At 42.1% G+C, this 19,869-nt stretch overlaps 1 protein-coding gene across 1 annotated transcript in view; it reads left to right on the plus strand.

The window, feature by feature from the left end:
- The first annotated feature begins 7,437 nt into the window (after nt 1–7,437).
- Nucleotides 7,438–19,869, plus strand: part of itga5 (integrin, alpha 5 (fibronectin receptor, alpha polypeptide)) — a 43,647-nt gene continuing 31,215 nt past the window's right edge. Inside the window, exons 1-2 of the mRNA XM_030769869.1 lie at nt 7,438–7,814; nt 19,078–19,208. Of these exons, the coding sequence (XP_030625729.1) occupies nt 7,615–7,814; nt 19,078–19,208 (331 nt within the window). The 5' untranslated portion in view covers nt 7,438–7,614. The remainder of the gene's footprint in view (nt 7,815–19,077; nt 19,209–19,869) is intronic.

Consider the following 19,869-nt stretch of genomic DNA (forward strand, 5'->3'; position numbering starts at 1 on the left):
TAACAGATACATATACAGATGCAGATACAGATACAGATAATTACATCTCCGTACACCTCTAGTGAACATCCTAATCCTCAAGGATTTCGGGGCAAAATGGAACAAGTGCTACTGGGGCCCAATACTTCAAATGACATGTTAAACCATAATACACATTCTGCTCTTAGTCCCCTCCATTCTGATGGAAACCCTTGACCGCCCCTCTGTTTGCTTGGCAAGGCCTGCTTTAGTTTCTTTTCCATGTAACCTTATCTTGTAAGAGGGGATTGCTCCATGTAAAATCCTGATTCCTCAAATTCTGCACTGCACAGATAAACATTACTACCCAGAATCTCCCTGAAGCACCCCTGCAGTTTCCTGACTGGCTTTTGGAAGATGCTCATGGTATGCTGGGCCCAGTTAAGAACTGGTCCAGCCCTCTGTTAGTTTTATCTCACAGTGACTCTCCAAGTGTTCAGAGGTCTAAATCAGTAAATACACGCACAGCTCTTTGGATGACACTGATTCTATAATCACTGGTCTCAATGCCATCTATATAAGGTTTTATCACCTCCAACAGACTGGGGAGCTTAAAAGTCAACATGAACTTATAAGGGAAGGACTTGTCACTTTAAGAGGGGGGATAACAACAATTAACGGTTTATTAAGAAAGGCAGTGACTCACGTTTCAGAGCACGTGTTTTCATCTCCAGCAGAATGTTATGACATGTTAACATGACGATGTACCTTTTTTTTTTCTTTTAATGAATGCCAGTGGTATTCATTCCAAACAGAATCTCAGCTACTGCCAAACAAAGCCTCTGCTGAACAGGACATGAAAACAGTGCTTGAGAAAACTGAGGTAAACTGAAGGTGGGCTCAGTATGTTTAAGTACAGAGGCTAAATGGTCATGAAGTTATCAGTTATTTGGGTTCACGTCATATTTAATGTAGGACACAAAACATGGCTACACCTGTACAATGTGACTAAATCCATGATTAAGTAAAGCCAATTATCTTCTAAAACATGTCTTCAAATTTCAGATATCATACAAACAGGTAAACAAGCATTGTCAAAAACCCAGAGACACAGAATTCATGGCCAAGTTTGTCTGGGTTGAGGCCTGAGAGGGAATTTGCTAACCGGATGAAAAGATGTGTTTGCTACAAAAGACTGAAAGATACAATCTCTTATGAGTGCCTGTGCTTGATAGAAAGTCGAAAAATGTTAAACATTCTTATTCTTTCCCCAGCTGCCTTGGTAAATGAGCGGATGACTTGATTTGTAAGTTTGCCGAACACCATAAATTCAGTGCTCTTCAGAGCAAAAGGATGTAAAAAGAAAAACGCTGGTTTACATTTGACTATGCCTTTCTGTAAAAGCTTCATAGCAGTCAGTTTCCGTGAACTGTGTGGAGTTTGTCAACAGAATCAGAGGTGTTAAAAAAATCCAGCTCACAGGAAATTGTTTTTTCTTGCTTCTTACACCTCTGAAAGATGTGAGATTTTGGGGGAGATAAAGGTTTGTGCATGCGTGTGTATGGGTGCGTCCATGCGTGTGTGTGTGTCTCTGTGTGTGTGCGTCTCTGTGTGGGTGTGTGCGCATGTGTGTGTGAACATGTTTACTCTCAGGCAGAACCCTAAAAACAGTGGGTGTGGGAAAATGGCAGTGTGGACCTATGGGACACTGAATCATTGCATGTTTGCTCCATGTACCCCGCCCCCAAAATACACTCGTTTTATGGCCAAATTCCAAGCCTGGTGGGCCCCATGTCTGCCCCTTACCACTCTCAGCCCAATACAAAAACACAGGATGGGGTCAGAGGCCGAACATTAATCTGAGAGACGAATAGGCCATGCAAATAAAATATTACACGCTCGGTAGCACTTCAGTGGAGGTCAGCCATTGGATGGCACTTCAGCGCTGTCACAATGGCAGTATCAAGTCTGATGTGTACAGCCATACAAACTCAAGATTTATGATTCTGAATCAGTAATGGAACAGTTGTTTTTTATTGTAAGGAATCTGTTTCATGTAACGGAGAAAGTGCTCTTTGTGTAGTGTGTGGAAATTAAATAGCATATTCTTTGTGGGCAGAACAGGCAGGTAAGTATCTCTGTGTTTAACACCGTGTTGTGGGCAGTAGTTAACATGTTTGAGACATAAGCTTCAAATGCCTTGGTCTAACCTGCCTGACCTGTGGGCTTTCGCACACAAGTTTACACAGTCTATCTGCTGACACACACACTTCACAGTGGACTTGGCCTGAGCGCTCCAACCGTGTTTGTTTAACACGCAGACGTGTTGATGGGAGGTAGGCGATGTCTCTAATGTGGTCCTACCCACTGATCCATGCTGCATTTGTAGCTGTGGCAGGGAGAGGAAGAGTGACCCAATGTCAGAGGTCATTCTGTGACCTGTGCTGTGTAAAACTGGACTGGGGGTTCTACATTAAGGGTGTGTGTAAAACTCAAACACGCGCAGGAAGACTTTTTTAAAACCCCTTAAACGAGATCCTTAAACTGTGTAAACGTTGAGGTTATTGCTCCACAGTTCCCTGTGCCGTTGCTGGGATGCTACTGTAAAAAGCCTGACTTGCACTTACTGTGGAAAGGAAAACAGTGACTGGTAACTGTAGACAAAGAGGATGGGAGTTGTGGTGCTGCTCACTTATGACTGGGGTTAGTGCCATGTCACATTTTGTTTTTTATTTCCTATATTTTACTCACAGTCAAATGGCCTTAAGCCCAAACATGTTTTCCGTTGTTTGTATATGATTAGGGCCTGAGTAAACCAGCCATTTGCCAGAATGTAGTACTTTTGTTTTGTTGCTTAAATGCTGTAAAATGCTTTGAAAAAGACCATCTTTTTCAAACATCAACTAATCCTAGAACAAATTTTGGACTCTTCCGAATTTGGGATATTTCTCCATTGAACAAGTATCTTTAGGTTAATCCCACTAAGGAATCATGAAAGCTGTTCTCTTTTTAATATCAACTCCAAAATAATCTATCAGAGTAATGTCGACTGGTGTGATTAATGGTGGACGGTGAAGGTCCGCCAGTCCTCTCTAGATCACTAACCTCTGAACACACGCGCTGCACGGACAGTTAACAAGAACCAGTCCTGGAGACAGTTGCCATGGAGGACAGTGTGGACCGATAAACAGCTCCAGGATGAGGCAGCTTGTGGCTGCTGACGTGGGCTGCGGTTTCTCCCACTCAAACGTTAATTACAAATAGCAATAACAAAAAATCAGAGCCGACCTCAGGTCTTCATCATCATCCATCAGTGACAATTCGTCTTTCAAAATGGGATCTACAGAAAATTCAAACTTTCTCTTGTGAAATACTAATGATGGCAATTATATAGAAAGACATTAAATAATTCTGTTCTTTAGCTTCTCCCGTTTGTATGGTTCACACAAAGTAATGGAAAGGGCATTCAGGTGGAGCTCAGTGCAATCAAGAAAAGCCAAATTCTTGATCTACAATGAGGAATTTGTCATTCAGCTGACAATATAACAAGCTGTCTGCACTTATCAGCAACACTTCTCCACCCTTCCTCTCTCAGACTGGAAAAGCTGAGGAGGACTTAATGAGAAAAAAAAGGGTGTGTGAGGGAGTTTTGTGTGTGTGTACGCGCGCGCTGTGTAGTAATGCACATGTATGAGAGAATCGGCAACAGAGGAAGAGAAACCAGGTCTGTTCATTAGAGGTATTTTCTATCTTTTAAACTTATGTCACTACAGAGGATGGGGGCTAAGTGAAGAAGAAAGGAAAGGATTCTTTCTTTCTGTCGCTCTCTCTCTCACTCTCTTAAACTTGGATAAACATCTGTAAACATCTGCCCTTGCTCAGAGAACAACAAAACAAACAAAACCTTTCCACAGCCACAAACGCTAAAAGATCATGGCCTCACCCCATGTTGGCAGGGAATTAGAAGACTGCTTTCACTGGACACAAAAAAAAACTAGCCAAAGTGAAGCTGTATACATCTGCTGTGTGTGCCATCTGAGAAACTAAAAAAAAGAGATGTTTGCATTTTATAAAGAGTTAAGAATGGACTCCAAAACAACCCTGAAGTGGGTTGACTGTTTTTGTGTGCATCAGGAGGAAGATCAAAGATTTCTTTTTCTTTTTCTTTTTCATCCACATCAGTATCTAAACAAAAATTTGTCTTCTGTCTGCTTTACAAAGTGACGGAACTAGAATAAGACATATTGTCATTTGCTGTGGTCTAAATGTCCCCTTAAACATGATTACACTCTCTGCCTGGCATTACGACACAGCATTCTATGGCTCTTGTGTTTTCACACTCTCTCATCTCTACCAATGTTCTCAACAGAAACTGCTGTGGGACCTTATGAATAGACATTTTTTTATTGTTTTGTACAAAAGCCTCGGAGCGGAAACCCTCATGTGTCTTGACTTCAGTGTGAACATGACACGTGTGTATATGTGTTTCAGTGAGTCATGTATTTATATGTTCTCTATTTATAAAAGTTACCCAGCTGTTTGAAGGGCTGTGCCAAATACTTCATACATTGTTTTTGTTGAGCCCTTCTGGTTGCCATGACAGCCTCGGTGATGTCACGAGGGAAGTATGGGGGGACTCCACCTCTCTTTCTAGGGAACTCTCTCACAAGGGATTAAGCAATAACCATCTAAATGCAACAGCATGAAAAATTTGGAACCTGAAGTCATAGGAAAACCTCTATGAAAACTAACAGTCCTGTCTTTTTCAGTAAAATATTTAAACTAGTTAATAGTTTGATTTATTATTAGCTGAAGTTTTGCAGCTGGCAGTATCAAGAATCATTTCTGTTTCACTGCACTAATGGGAATATTTAGTTCCAAACATGGATGTCTTTGAGTCACCCTTGTTACACTCACCTTGATTTAGATTAGGTTTTAGACAGGAATTGCTCATTGTTGACTTTTTTGTGGCAATTTTGTAGTCTCCACATAAAGTGCGCAGTAGCTGTGAGTCAGTGGAGTCTGAAGGAGTCTAAAAGCATATTACACTGTAGGTCCAACCCATAGATTAGGTTGACGCTGCTTTACCATTTCCTCTACACTAATGTCACATTATTATTACAGCGATGTCATAGGAGCTTAATCACATTTGCCCCACATAGACAAATGCTTTGAAGCCAGGCCCTGCTTAAAGTATCCACACATGTTCACACATTTAGAGCTATAAAAAGCTCAAAGGGCTAAAAAAAAGAAACATATCGACTGGTCTTGCTAATGCAGCTCTAAGGATACCCTACCACAGCAGATTTCCTTTTTTCAGCCCATACCTCTCTAATCAACCACACTATATCTGCACGGGAAAAAAACCTCCCCCTATAAAAGTACGACAGCATTCCTACAATAAGCAACAGATGACAGCTCTCACACAGAACCACAAAGAAAAAAAGCTATCCCAGATCCAGCAGCATTACCTAATCTTTTCCTGTTATTTTAGCTGAACATTCACGGTGTCAGTGTTTGATAGGAGCCTTTTCACGCTGACTTTTTAAAATCGTTCCTCACATTATGGCTGACCAGCTGGCACATGGGGAACCATCTGAGGCTTGTAGTAGCTGCTACTGATTTGCAGTTTGGTCCATGCATGAACACAGAGTCATGCAATGAGTCAGAAGTACAGGAGCATGGCAGTCAGAAAGTGCATGCTGCAAGTTGTGGTAAGAAAGTTCAGGCTCAGTCTGGTACACAGAGGGAGGGTGCAGGGAGTGTGCGAGATTGTGTACACATTTTTTTCGAAAACACTTTTGAGAGCTGCAGTCCTGGAAACAGACAAGAGTGACACACTGCCTACTCAGATAGCTTCTTATCTTTCTCTAAACTATGTGTCCTTGAGTCTCATGAGAGAGAGCTCAAACTTTTGACCTCTGCTACGTCAATGGGGTTATGAGTCCGTGAGCATCTGTCTGTAGCCATCACATTCTAACCCCACAAACCTGTTAGTGGTGATAGAGTTTTCAATACGTCAATACATTATGATAGAAGGTGCTGTAAAGAAGCAATGCTACACTGATAAGATAGAATGGGACTAAGAAGAGTAGCACAAACCACAGTTTTCACTGACCTTATGAAATTTTATATTTCTTGTAACAAAGTGACAATTTTTTATGTCAATATTTATTGATTGTTATAGTTTGAAGACCATAATCATTGTCCATTCAACCTCATCCATGTTCATCTTGACTGTAAAAATGAACATCTTAGGAAGTTGTGTAGCCTTTGACATTTAGGATGAAGATATCAGTCACCCACTACAGAGAGCTTTTAGTAAAGGCAGAGAGATAATGGTTAAATCCATCTGAATTCTGATCCAACATATCCCCATGGCAGCTGTGAGCTCGCCCTGAACACTCCACTTTCCCAAATAGAAGCGCTCTCACCAGGCATCGTGAGAAACTGCGGTTCTAAATGCATTCATCCCCGAGCGCTTTCAAAACCCACGCAGCCAAATTGGGCTCACCCGCACTGTCCAATCCCTTTAAACACAAAGTGAATCAGTTTTACCGACAACTACCAACTGCAGTCAGCGAGGTGGCTTTTATTAGATACATTTTTTTCACTGACTGGATCATCGACTAGCAGCTTTCCAACTTCATGAGTGTTGAATGAGTCATATTTGTAAACAGGGGCGCCACAGTGTACTACACGTTCGGACTTGAACACCAGACAGTGCTGTGTTCTTACAGATTTCCGACCTACATTGACGTGCCGTTCTTAGGCTGGCGCTAAGACATCGTCTAACGGGAACAGTAATTTACTGTAGTCAAAGGTAACAATAGGCAAACTGTTGCGGTGAGCCACTTGGGCGACGTCAAAAATCCACGTTAGTTTATCAAGCTGTATTATCTCGCTCTCACAACCTTTATCTTAATTTAAACCCGAATAGCTTTTGGTTGAAGAGGGCGGCAGACGGGACGAGTGTTGGGGATAGTTTTCGGCTGATAGCAACCTTTCAAAATACTTTGGTCTTTGCTGTCAGGGTTAATCATTTATGCTCCTATCGCTTTGTAACTGTGCTAACGAATTCTCGTTGTTGCAGAGGATCAACATTTGGAAGGTTTAAGCGGACTTATCTTATTATCTGTAGAACCTCCCTTGGAGAACTTCTTAGGGTTGCTCTTTTCCCTTTATAGTGGTAAAACAATGAATCACGAGATCTGTTCATTTAGTGATTTCTCTACTTTGATATAGGTACACCCCTACATGTATTGAATACATACATGACCATTAATGGAATAGCCCACACAGAACCTACCAAAAACAAAACAGAGTCTAAGGTAAACTTGCCAGGATGTCTCTCCTCTTTGTGAATTGAGGCTCTAGCTCCACCTCTCTCGAAGTTTGTCACGAGTCAAGGAGCTCCCTCCTTCCAATATCTCCTCAATTAAATGAGAGGGAGGACGTAAAGAGGGAGAGAGAAAGAGGGGTGAGACGGTTGAGGGAAGGTGACGGAAAATTTGAGAAATAAAAACCGTTTGCGAGTGCGTAAAGGTATGAGATCTGGTTAGGGTATTTGTATTGTTATTGCTCCTTGTCTCAATTGAAAGGTTAAAGCCGGCAAAGCATTGAAAAGTGATTTACTCGGAGGATTAACTCAGAATTATGGGTTCAAAAAGACATAATTCGAAGAGCACCGCTAATTTATTGCACTGGAGTTCTATTCCACACTTTCGCGTTGTTCTTGTTCTCCTGCCCTTGTGCGCTGCATTCAACTTGGACGTGGAGAACCCCTCTGTGTATAGCGGACCACAAGGCAGTTATTTCGGTTATTCCGTGGATTTTTACATGCCCAAATCTTCAAGGTAAGTCGTTGTCTGAGATAAACCGTCTACGTACTAAGTGTAAATGTTAGTGAAACTTCAGTTCAGTGAAGCCTTGATCAGCCGAACCCAGAAGTTCCACTAGATATTATAATTTTTCCCCATCCGTTGATTTTTTCCCCCTTTACTTTGTTGAGTTGTTTCCAACTCGGTGGAGGTTCATTTCAAATTACTGAGAAGAAGTGATAGTTGTTTTCAAGTGCCTTTGTTACGGCTACAGGAGAAAATGTGATTGAATATGGTAAGCGCTAACTAATGAAATCAGCATTGATCCCAAGAAAACATTTAATTGATTACATGTTTTCTTTCAATCAATCCAGATCAGTTTAAACCAGTTTTAAGACATCTGTATGAAAACAGTGTTGGTTAAATGACTGTTTAATTTAAAAGTCTTTTCAGTTAACTAGTGTAGTATAACAATACTTAAAAGTGTTCAGTTCATTCATACAAGGTGCTGAGTGACTGATGGTACTACTAGGAACTGCCACAATTCCAGTCTAAAGTAAAAAAAAAAAACCAAAAAAACAAGATTATATAGCGACTCATATTTTAGAATGCCGATCTCTCAGACAAGGGTTAATCCAAGTCCTCAGCTGAAGTGTAATCACAATGGATATTCTTAATTAAAAAATGCCACAGTATTTTTGTCCCCCACAATGTCCCCAGCTAATGTTTAGAATGTCAGACCGGTGTGCTGTCTGCTGAATAGATCAAAGCATGCCACCACTGCTGGGGAGGGACAGCCTGTTCAAAGTCAAGTCTAGCATTTGTCTAGTGTGACTTTAAATCAAATTAAAATGTGTCTGTGTGTGTGCTATTCTTATGAATAATGTGTTAATTCATCAGTCTTGTGTGGTAGCCAAAAACACACTTTCTGCTCCTGCTGGATATGGTCATGTGTATTCTGAAACTGACCAAAAAACTCTCACAGAGAAACCCTGTGCCTGTAAGCATGCATCATTGTACTTTCCAGTCCACTCAGCTAATTGGATAAGAATGACAGAAACATACGCCTTGAATGCTGTGAATGTGTCATTGAGCCTCGCTGAGTTCATGAGCCTAGGAAGAAATGACCTCACCTCCAGGAGAATCCCAGAGGAGAACATTCCTTAGGAGTTAGTGCACACTACAGTCTCTGTAATCAGCCTTAATTACAGCAGTTATTGCCTCTTGATGTCTTGTCACATCATCAGTGGAGGAAGACGGGTCTCCCTGGCAAGGATAGCAATTTGGACAATTAATTTTTTTTTTTTTTCGGAGGCAGAGGTTCTTAATTGCCCGGATCACCAGAAAGTTAGGGTCAGAGCTAACTATAACTTTGCTCTTATGATATAAATTACAAGTCATGTAGTTAAATATGAACCACTCTGTTCTCATTGGTCAGATCTGCTTTTGGAAGTTGCTGTGAATACAGGGAATTTGAGAATGTTATCGGTCGCTTCTTTGTTCTGTTCTCTAAGATCAGCTGCGCAATCAGTGCATTAATCAGCAAGCACTGACTCCATTACTCTTAAAGCAGGATCCATCAGTCCTTGGCACAATGTAAACTGAGCAGTCCAATGAACCAGCAGTAAGAGCTCAGGTAAATGACCTGTAAGAGAAGAGCTGATGCCTCATTTTACAAGATGGGGAGTTAGTTAGTATCTGTGTGTGGACTCAGTGCCATTTCCCAGGTAAACATATCTACAGCTAAAACAGAAATATGAGAGAGAGAGCGAGAGAGAGAGAGAGGTATGAGTCAAGGCTTGCTGTATGTGGCAGATTAATAAACCGTTTGTCAAGGTCTGTCTTTGTATGGGTACTGCCTCTCTCTGGTGCCAAAACTACACTGTGCAGTTTGTGTGAGTGGCCAGTGCAGGCCTCTCCTGTGAGGTGAGGAAGATAATCATTAACCAGAGCTGGCCCTGACCAAGGCTGGGACCAGCATCTGTTTGTGTCCTCTGGGCATACTCCAGTCCAGCCACAGCTTTTTTGAAGGTCTTTCCTCTTAGTGAGCTCCCAGTGTCTCTGGGTTCCCTTCATCTGTCTGTCTATCTGGAATTTTTATTTTTTCTCTGACATGATTGTTTAGTCTGTGATGCTCTTTGGGACTGAGTCAGTGTCGTGGTTTGTTGGAGAGTGTTAAATCCCACCCCACCAGCCTACACCTTTCTGTTGATGTAATTCTGTCTGATTTTTAAGTACACACATGCATAGATGAGAAGATCCCCTGTCCCACCTCCTGCCCCAGACTCCTCCTGCATGCTCTGTTATTGGCTCCAAGGTCATAACAAAACGGTTAGCTTATGTGGCCGATGACTTCATCTGACCTCCTGCGTCACTGGTGAAGAGGGCAACTTTAGCTGGAAACAGTACGAAAAGGAAAAAGGATGGGTGACAAGAAGCAGAGGAATGTATGATTCTAGCTTTTTTTTCCAAGTACTTTAAAAAATATGTGGCTTCCATTTCCATATATGAGCACAATCTTATGCCAGCCAATCAGAGTACAGGATAGGACCAGGATCTTCACGTACTTCTGGACATCTTCTACATCATAGTATTGCTCAAGCACATACACTTGATGTCTAACACACATACTTTAGCAAATCCTATAACTCACTGATTAATTTTACTACAACCCACATCGTGGTAGCTGGGTGAGTTTATGAAAGTGATGTCTCTCTATTCTTTTTTTGATGAAGCAGTCCTCCCACTTGACAACCCTCACACACACTGATGCACTCTGACAGAACGGTTCCATAAACCCATGCGTGTCAGACTTGTGTCATGTTCCCTGGCTCGCACTAATAGAATTAGACCGTGAGCAGACCACCGCGGAGGACCGCCTGGGGACAGGGTTCACGAACTTGGTGTGAGGACTCTTGTCAGCTCCAGGCAGGGGGCGGTAATTTATAGCCCTATGAACGCAAAGAGAGGAGCAGCTCATTGCCAGTTAGTAGCTTTGCAAGGACAGTCAGAGGAATACGTGGTCATAGCCAGAGAATCCTTTATGGTTGGATCCCAAACAAATATCTGTGTTTGGTACATTAGACAGGGAAGATCCAAACTTGTGTGCTCACAGACAAGTGAATAATTTAGTTGCATGTACGTCTTAAACCACCACCTCTTTTAGGGAGCAGATCGAAGCAGAATTTTTCAAGAGAAGGATTATATGCTTCTCTGCCCTTTTCTTTGGACTGGTGAGTAGGGTTTGGAGGGAGCATTGAACATTGGTCTGTTCTTGAAGGTGAATAAAGACAGAGAACATTTCAGAATTGTCTCTGTGTTGCCTCAGTAAAATTCTGACCTGTTCAGATCTCCAGCTGTGATGCAACCTGTCCCAACCTCCTTTTGATTAAAGGCCTCCACACTCCTGTGATCATAAACTCCAGTGCTGCAGGTTCTGTTTTGCGTGTAGAGAGTGACCATTAGCATTACCTCATGGATGGTTAAGCACTGACATACCTCCACTGAGGTCATACTCGTCCATGTTCATCCATCTCCTGCGGCTAGTCCACTATGAGGAGGTCATTCTTAGACTAATATTTACCCTGGCCCTTGGGCTTCGCTCCGATTCCTGCACTGTTTTTCCTTCGTCTATATTTTCTCTTGTTTCCTAATAGGGTTGTTATTGCTATTAGAGTTTCTGTTCCTCTTTGGTTTATGAAGCTGTTTATTAATGGCAGTCAGAGATCCATCTGCATGTGAAGGGTGTGTAAATGTGTTGGGTGCCAAGCCATTCTTCTCTCAGGTTCTCGGTTCTGCCATTACTCATGTCTATGGGCTACAGACAATGAGCTCCTTTGTGTGGTACCAGAGAAAAAAAAGTTTGCTGTTTGTCTGAAAAGCTTTCTATGTGACTACGTTGTTAATTTAGTCATTTTTTTCCCCAGTGTTCTACTTTTGGTTCTTTTATTGTTTTATGTATCTGTACCTGATGACCTGTGTGATCAGCGTGGCTAGTGGTAACATTAGAATGTGTTGTTCTAAATGTTTTAAAGGTTAATGGACACACGCCTGGTCTGTACTCACTGAGGCCACAGTGTAGACTTTCTTTAACATTGAAGAACACACTGTTTTTTCTGCCTGGATGATAATGGCACACTTCAATAACAGATTCCTCTGTGTGTGTGTGTGTGTGTGTGTGTGTGTGTGTGTGTGTGTGTGTGTGTGAGACTTGTGGTGGAAAAAGACAAGTGTGTTCCATCAGTACCAACCCAGATCGGCACAGTGCACTTCTCAGATACATCCTAAAGATGAGGAATGCTGCATACAGGGACAAAGTGGTACCTTGTTTAGCTTTGGCTCACCCCACACATGTCTTTATCTTTGTCTCCAGGGTGCCTAGTTGGTTTGGTTCAGTTAAACTTTTTTTTTTCCAAACCCCTCATGTAGAGGTGACGACAAGAACAATATGACTTTCCCATCAAGGAAATGTTCAGCTGGCCAATTTGTCACGTTCAGCTTTTCACAAGACAAAAGGCAGTGGGATGGTTCATGTTGTGAGTGAGAATGATTGATGTATGCAGCTGGCTAACGCTGGGCTAGCAAGCTTTACTGCTCCACTGTTTGTGAGTGAGAAGTGCTGGGCTACCCACGGAGATCATCCTCCTAAGGTGTAAACGGCTCACTGTTAAAGATTCCCCCTCAGCGGTTTTGATGGTTCTGTGGGGGTGTGAATTATGGGCAGTCAGAGGAAGGAGCTAACAATTTGGCATCTGATAATTGAAGAGGTCAAACCTCAGGCTGTGTTTATGTAGATGTAGTGGGATTCTCTAAATTGTCATCTTAACACTTGTGAAAACCGTGGCCTGCGGCAAAAATGACACAGTTGGTGGTTTCCATAAAACATGCTCCATCACAGCTTTCTTGGGTAAAAAAGAAGTCGCAGTCTCTTTAAAGGGCATAAGGTTGGAATGGAGCATGTTATGCCACTGTGATTGGTCTAGTTACAAGCTCCACCTAATGAAAATGCAGCCATGGGGGAACAGTCTTATTTGGCGTATTTTTATTTGCCTCATAATCCTTTTCCTTTGATTGTCCAAAGTAAAGTTACAGGATATTAACTGAAACATGCATGGTTCAGTTGTTGTTCTGTCTTTGTGAGTGAAGCCAAACTTTGAATCTCTGGCCATGCCCTTAGCACCTGGCCCAGTAAGGCTGATTTTCAAGCTTCCTGGTGCAACTTACATATCCCTTTGGGAGGAAATGGTTTTGTGGTGACTTTAAATTCCATCTGTGTACAGTCTGGGTGTTTATCAGATCAACAGTGATGGGCGTGTGTTCAGTTTTAAATGCTGCTCTAAAACACAAGCACAACATCTCAGTAGGTTTTGTATGACCTTTTACTTTATTGCCATGGTAATGTTTAGTCTTAGGGTTCGTGATGATGATGATGATGGTGGTGGTGGTGGTGGTGGTGGTAAGGATGAACTGTCTGCAGCTTTCCTAGCATGCAAACTACAATTCATACCCTAATGCCCTTGAGAGCAAAATTAGTTCCTATTCAATTGATTCGTTTCTTCCCAAAATGTCATTTTCCAAAGCTCCAGTGTTTCCAGGCTGATTATGTAAGCCTGCATTCTCCTCTTTCCTAACCCTTTACAGAACTGGTTTTCAGACCTTGGGCTTTGTTGCTATTGGAGTGTATTTGTGCAGTCATCCAGTGCCAGTCGTCCCAGAGGCCACTGCTTAGCTCATCATCTCTGGTCCCACAGCTCCCAGACAGCAGCCCAGGGCACGTGGAGCTCCAGCCCCCTCCAGCCAACCATATTTTTACTCAGTTCAGACAGTCATTTTTTAACCTGCCTTTCATCTATTCACACTGTTGGTCAGTTGTACTGTAGGTTTTTTTTAGTCTGTTTATGATAAACAGTGATCTCTAACTCTCTGATAAGCTGATTGCAGTAGATTTCCATCAAAGGGCATTAAGTGTCTACTCTGAGGATTTGTAATGCTGTAACGGTCCCCCTGTTTCCTGGAGACATTCTCTTGATGACTCACAGGGTGTATGTTTGTTGGGGTCAGTCTGGCTGTTGCTCCATGCAGGATAAACTGTTTCTGCTGTTTATATCTTTGTTTTTAATGGACGCCAGGTCCAGTGCCAGAAAATGAGAGACCACACCCCTCTGCAGTCCGTTAAAGTAACCTGGTCCAAATGTGAACAATCTCTCTCTCCCTCTCTCTCTCTCTCACTTTCTTTCTCTTTCTCTTTCTCTGGGTGTGCCAGCAATGACCTGTAAGTATAATTAAATGGAGTATCTTGAGTAAGCCAGGGAGCTTAAGCATTGGAGTGCTCTTGACTGAAATGATACCAACCAAGGGAAAACACACACTACAGTCTTGCAGTTAAAATTAGCGGCCCTGTTTGTACTGTAGGGAAAATATGGGACAAATAAATCATGTGTTCAGAAGCTGAGACTAATGAATTGGTATTGGCATATGCATCAGATTATTATCTGTGACTGGCTGGACTGTTTTTGACATTTGAGACTGGACAGTTAGCTGTGACTGGTCAGTGTCCTCAGCTATGCCGCCTCTCACTGAACTCCCAGTGTTCCTGGTATGGTTATGGCGTTTGCAGTGGCTTTTCACTACAGCAGATGGTAGTTGCTTCACTGAGTGATTGTGAGTTTTCTGACTAAAACTGTCACGGATAAGCGTGGTTTTCATGGCCTGCCTTTAAATAATTGTAATACTGTTGAAGAAACATAAGCCTTGCAGCTGAGAGAAAGACAGTTAAGTGTGGATCGGTTGAAGGAATGTGTTTGGGTGTAAGGCAAAAGAAAGGGTCCAAATAGATGCTTTTGACCCCCCCCCCCCCCCGGAACTGTAACTGACCTTGTGGGGACGGCCACCAAGCAGTATCACACATTGTCACATCAGCAGTTTCAACCTCCAAAACTTAATTTCTTTCTCTTAAATGGAGATTGCGGGGCAGTTATTCATTTTTATTGTTTTTCAGCTGATTACCACACACACAAAAAAATCCCTCAAATTGAGGGTGTTGCGATGTGCTGAGTCTCGTCAGTGGTGAACATAGCAAACAATTAGCATTTTAGTGGTATGACTTTGTGCCGGCTAAATTAATTTGGTTAATTAGCAACTAAAAGCCTAAGGGCGTATGTGGAGCCGTTTCTGATGACTGGCGCTCTGGAGAAGTGGCGACTGTTGCTTTGGGAGATGCCACAAATCCACCAAAAATATTTCCCTTGCTAACTCATCAGGGAATTGCTCAAGACTCCTTAACTGCAGCCCCATATTTGTTCTCTTATTGCAAAACTCTGCAGGATATTTGAGATGTGTAGCTTTGCTTCATCCTTCATTCTGAAGAAGACTGTCCCTGTTCATTGCTTGTGTGGTCATGGCTTTGTTTCTGATTAAACTCAGACTGATTCAGTCTGAAATGCAGATTGTCTGACTCAAACGCAGATTGAGCCGTCTCTTACGTGGTTTTCTGTCTGATGCCACACTGAACTCAGGTAAATGATAGTGACCCTTGACCCTTAAAGACCTGCTGCTCCCTCTGGCCTTTCTGTTTAATCTTTCTCGTCCGGAGACAGGGTCTGTGGAGGCTGTGTTATTGCGTGGAATCACAAAGCTCCTCGGCAGTATGCTTCCACTTCAAACAAAGCGTTATATTTTTTTGTTTAATTTTTTTTTCCAAGAATCATGTACTTTCCATAAAACAACTCTGAAGTTTGTTGCTCACACAGTGAGTGGAGTGTGTTATACCTCAGTGATTTTTGATGCTAGATGCGCACATTACCTTCTATATAAATGGAAACAATTGGACTAGGAAAATCTCAAATTTTCACATAGAAAAGATTAAAAGGTATGAATGTTATGGTGAAAAGACGAAAAACTGATGAACCTTTTCTTTAAAGTCACCAAGAATAAAAACTGACTGGCTACTTATTAACACTCACTTTGGGTGTTTTCCTGTCTTATTTCCTTATTACTGGTTCAGACAAGTTCTCCATTATGTCAGCCTTTTTTCTTTGTCTTTCTTTTTTTTTGTTAATGGATTTTCTTGAACTTGTTGTAGCAACAATAGACCAACAGATGTGAAACATATCATTCACGTAAGAGTCCTGTAAAAATTAGCACAGGAATTGGCCACTGTCAAGAATTGGTTCAAACAAGCTGTCCATTGTCTGTGTGCGGACTGCCCTATAAGGTCATGGTTTGTGGATGAATGCAGGCTTCTCCACACTGTCTGGGGCTCATTTTATGCAAAGCTGTTTCCAAAACCAGCACTGAGGCCAAAGGCAAGCAGGCTCTTATCACATGCTAATGTTAGCTCCATGTATAAGTGCCTTGTGGTCTGAGGGAGAGGGGCACTTTAAACTGGGCTGATCCTTGACCTAGATAAAGGGCCTATTAGATGCTAATTGTTCCCTATTTACAGTTCTCCTCAGATTGCTATCAAGGTGCGATCCTTATGTGTTTGTGTTGGCTGGCGTACATTTGTTTTAGGTGGAAGACACAACAGTCATTTTGACTAAGGCTGATGAAAGCATTTTTCTGTTACGCTGTTTGATAAAGGGTCTGCCATTGAAAAATGCGCCGTTGTAATGTTAAACACTAGGCTAATACTACACATGCAAAACATCGCCTTACTGTTATTTATTTATTTTCTGAAAACTCACATGAAAGCCAGGCTCTCTGAATGCTGTAGAGAACAATGTGCATTGATATTAAAAGAGGATTTGCAGAGGAAAATTGTTTGAAATCACCAGTTTCTTTCTTTCTTTTCTTTCAAGCTGCTCAAGTTGATTTGTGTTAGAAACAAAGGAAAAGGTACACTAGTCTAAGGAGGACGTAACACACATGGCCCAGCCAGCCTGCAAATAAACAACACAGTTCTCAAACAATAACATTTTGTTTTAACTACTGTATTAGCATCTAGGAAAACCTGATCCCAGTGCAATTAGAGCAAAAAATCTCTCCACAGTTTACTGCCATTGAGCAAAGCATTGTTTATTAGTAACCACATACATGCTGGTACTCATCCAAAACACGTGTGTGTGTGTGTGTGTGTGTGTGTGTTTCTGCATGGCTTTCATGGAAGTGTGGTCAGTTCAGCCTGGTGTGTTTGCAGCTGTTTCACATATACTAATCTTGACTTGGGGGGGTTGGGCAGGTTGGGTGGTGGGGGTTGGGAGGGGGGGGGGGGGGGTTGAGTTGGGGGGCTAGCTATAGACATCCCTGTTTGTTGACATGAAAGGTATTGTGGAGAGACTTGCAGTAGGCATTTTTCTCTGGGATTGACATTAGCTTTTTTCTCTGGGATTGACATTAGCGGCACCTTTGGGATGGGATGTCTGTCTGCACTCGTGATGAAAAAACGGGATGCTTATCTTTAAACCACAAAACTACCTCACTTGTCATCCCTCCCAGACCCTCAAAGGGGAAAAAAAGGGGGGAATGGAGGGGATGGAGCCCCAGCACTTGCCTTTCATCTTTTATCTTTTAATAACAGTGTCCATACACGGTGTTCTCCTACACAGTGGCCTTAAGACAGAATCTGACTCTTCAAACAGGTTCTGGGCTTGTTACTAAGAAAGCCTCCTCTTTTGGAAACTCCTTTTTCCTTTTCACTCTTCTTTCCCCTTATCTTACTCCTCTTTATCCCCTAAAGGATTCAACTTGTTTTTCAGCACAGGCTCCTGGGTCGCATCTCAATTTGATTTTCGTGCAGACTTAACAGGATAAGTGTTACTGTGTCAGTGGTTTTTTTTTTTTTTTGACACTTGTATATTTGTTGCCCACTCAGACAGTTTGTGTTTTAGTACTGGTTATTTGGTGTGATGTCATGGTTTTTGTAAAGAGTGTACAAACATGTACATTATAATACACCATGTCATGAAACTGTAGGGTTCATGATGTTATTAACGTGCAAGATGTTTTTGCACCAGTCTCAGTCAGATTTGTTAGCCTGCAGTGGCTGTGTGCACACACTGACGAAGGTGGTACAGGTCCAAGAGCTTGTGTCTGTGTGATGAGGGTGATGCTGGCAGAGGCCACTGCTGAGGCCTTACAGCTGGATGCTAAACTTAGTTTCTGAGAGATAAACCGCTGTCAGCACTGGGTTAGATTTGAAGAAGAGAGGCCTGAGCAGGAAACAGAGTGTCTAAGAGTGTGCCCACCCCACCTCCCCTTTCCGGTGCAGTTACTTTACTGGCAGGGACATTATGATAACTTTATTGACACGTACAGTCATAGATGTGTTATGCCCATTTGGTCACTTTACAGAAATTAAGCAACGGAAATCACAATGACACAGGTTCTTCAGGGTACTCAGTTGTTGATTTTGATTCAGTTAAGTGAGAACTAAGCAAGGGGAATTTTGGAGGAAGTGTTTTAAGACATTTTCTCAAGCTGAGACATTAATAAAACTGCCGTCATGTTTTTTCTTTTTCCGTTTCCACTCATTTCCTTTCTCTACAAATCTTCACACTCTCCCATGCCTCAAGCTGAGCTCACTTAAAGCTACCAGTTCCTGTGATATCCACAGTCCTTCATTTGTTTAAAAACATAGAATAATAAACTTAATTAAGCTTCTTTCCATCCCAAACTGAAACAACAGACATTAGATATGTCTCAGAGTGTGTGGTCATATCACCATATTAAGAATTATTAAGGAAACACACACATCCTAATGTTTGGGTGAATCCCTCATGGAGGGACACAGCTGGAGAAATACCAGTGTGACTCCACTTAAGTAGTCTGATGTCTTGTTTTCCAATTGAGTTTGTCCCTCAGAGACTGTGTGTGTGTGTGTGTGTGTGTGTGTGTGTGTGTGTGTTGTGCAAAGCAAATAGAGACAGACACGTGTTATCATCAGGGCTATGACAATTTGCATGCTGTGACTGCATGTTATGCAATGCAGCACTGTACATATCATCAGCCCCAAGTCTTTTGTTCCCCCACTGCCCATCGTTAGTGGTCTACCACACACCACACTCATTGCTTGCTCTTCAATAGACGGATGTATGTTTTACTTAGATGAGAATTTACCATAAGAAAACTGTGTTTAGTTTAATTCAGAGAGTCTTAAGGTGTTCTCTGTACATTACTGGACTGCTTTGGTTAAAAGAAAAAAAAATCCCCTTGTGATTGTTGAAGGATCCTTTAAGTGTTCTTTATTCGAACTTTCTTTGTTGTAACTGATGTGTTGATGTGCCATTTAACTTCATTTAGCAAACTAAATTTTGGTTACTTGACATGCTCTTTTTTTTTAAATCTCTGTCTTCCTAAACAGTCTGAGTGTTGTGGTGGGAGCACCCAAAGCAAACACTAGCCAGCCCAACATCACCGAGGGAGGCTCAGTGTTCTACTGTCCATGGGAACAGAGCTGGACAGACTGCCGCAGCATTGAGTTTGACATCAAAGGTAAACTAATCTAACTAAACTAAATCTAATGTGTAAGCATTAAGGGTGTTTTGTTTATCTATGAGTTCATATAACTATTAGAGACCATGCATTTGGAGCAGCTCAGGCATGCAAATAATCCTGAAACTTTTAGCTGTAATCCTTAACCATAACCATTCAGGAAGCACTTGAGAATGCACCCCAGTCACTAAATACTCCAACGGTTAACCAGCACTTAAAACATCACATCTGGGGTCTTACGGATCCAGCTTTGGTTTCCACTTCCTCCGCTTAAACAATTCATTTGTTGACGGATGCGCACACCTTCCATCAGATGCCTTCAGTGCTGGGCTTCCTGTAAAACAAATGTGCTCATAGCTCACCTCTCCCCTGTCTTTGTTGGCTGATTGGAGAAGTTGATGGAGGAGGGGTGTTTCATGACACAGGCTTCCTGCAGTTAGTGTTAGTTCAAAAGCATGGGGCTGCAGGCCATTTTAGGGGGTGAACCAAGGTTAGGTGGCGGCTGTTGCTCCTCTTCCTGCTCCACTGCCTTTTTGTAGGGACCAGTTGATGCACAACACACAAAAAGATCTGTTTAGCTGCTTAAGGGTGCTTTCACACAAGAGCTTTTGATGCGGACCCGGGTCCACTTCAGCCGTTGGTACGGTTCGTTTTGTTGGTG

This window comes from Chanos chanos, chromosome 3 (assembly GCF_902362185.1).
Source record: "Chanos chanos chromosome 3, fChaCha1.1, whole genome shotgun sequence".
Lineage (NCBI taxonomy): Eukaryota > Metazoa > Chordata > Actinopteri > Gonorynchiformes > Chanidae > Chanos > Chanos chanos.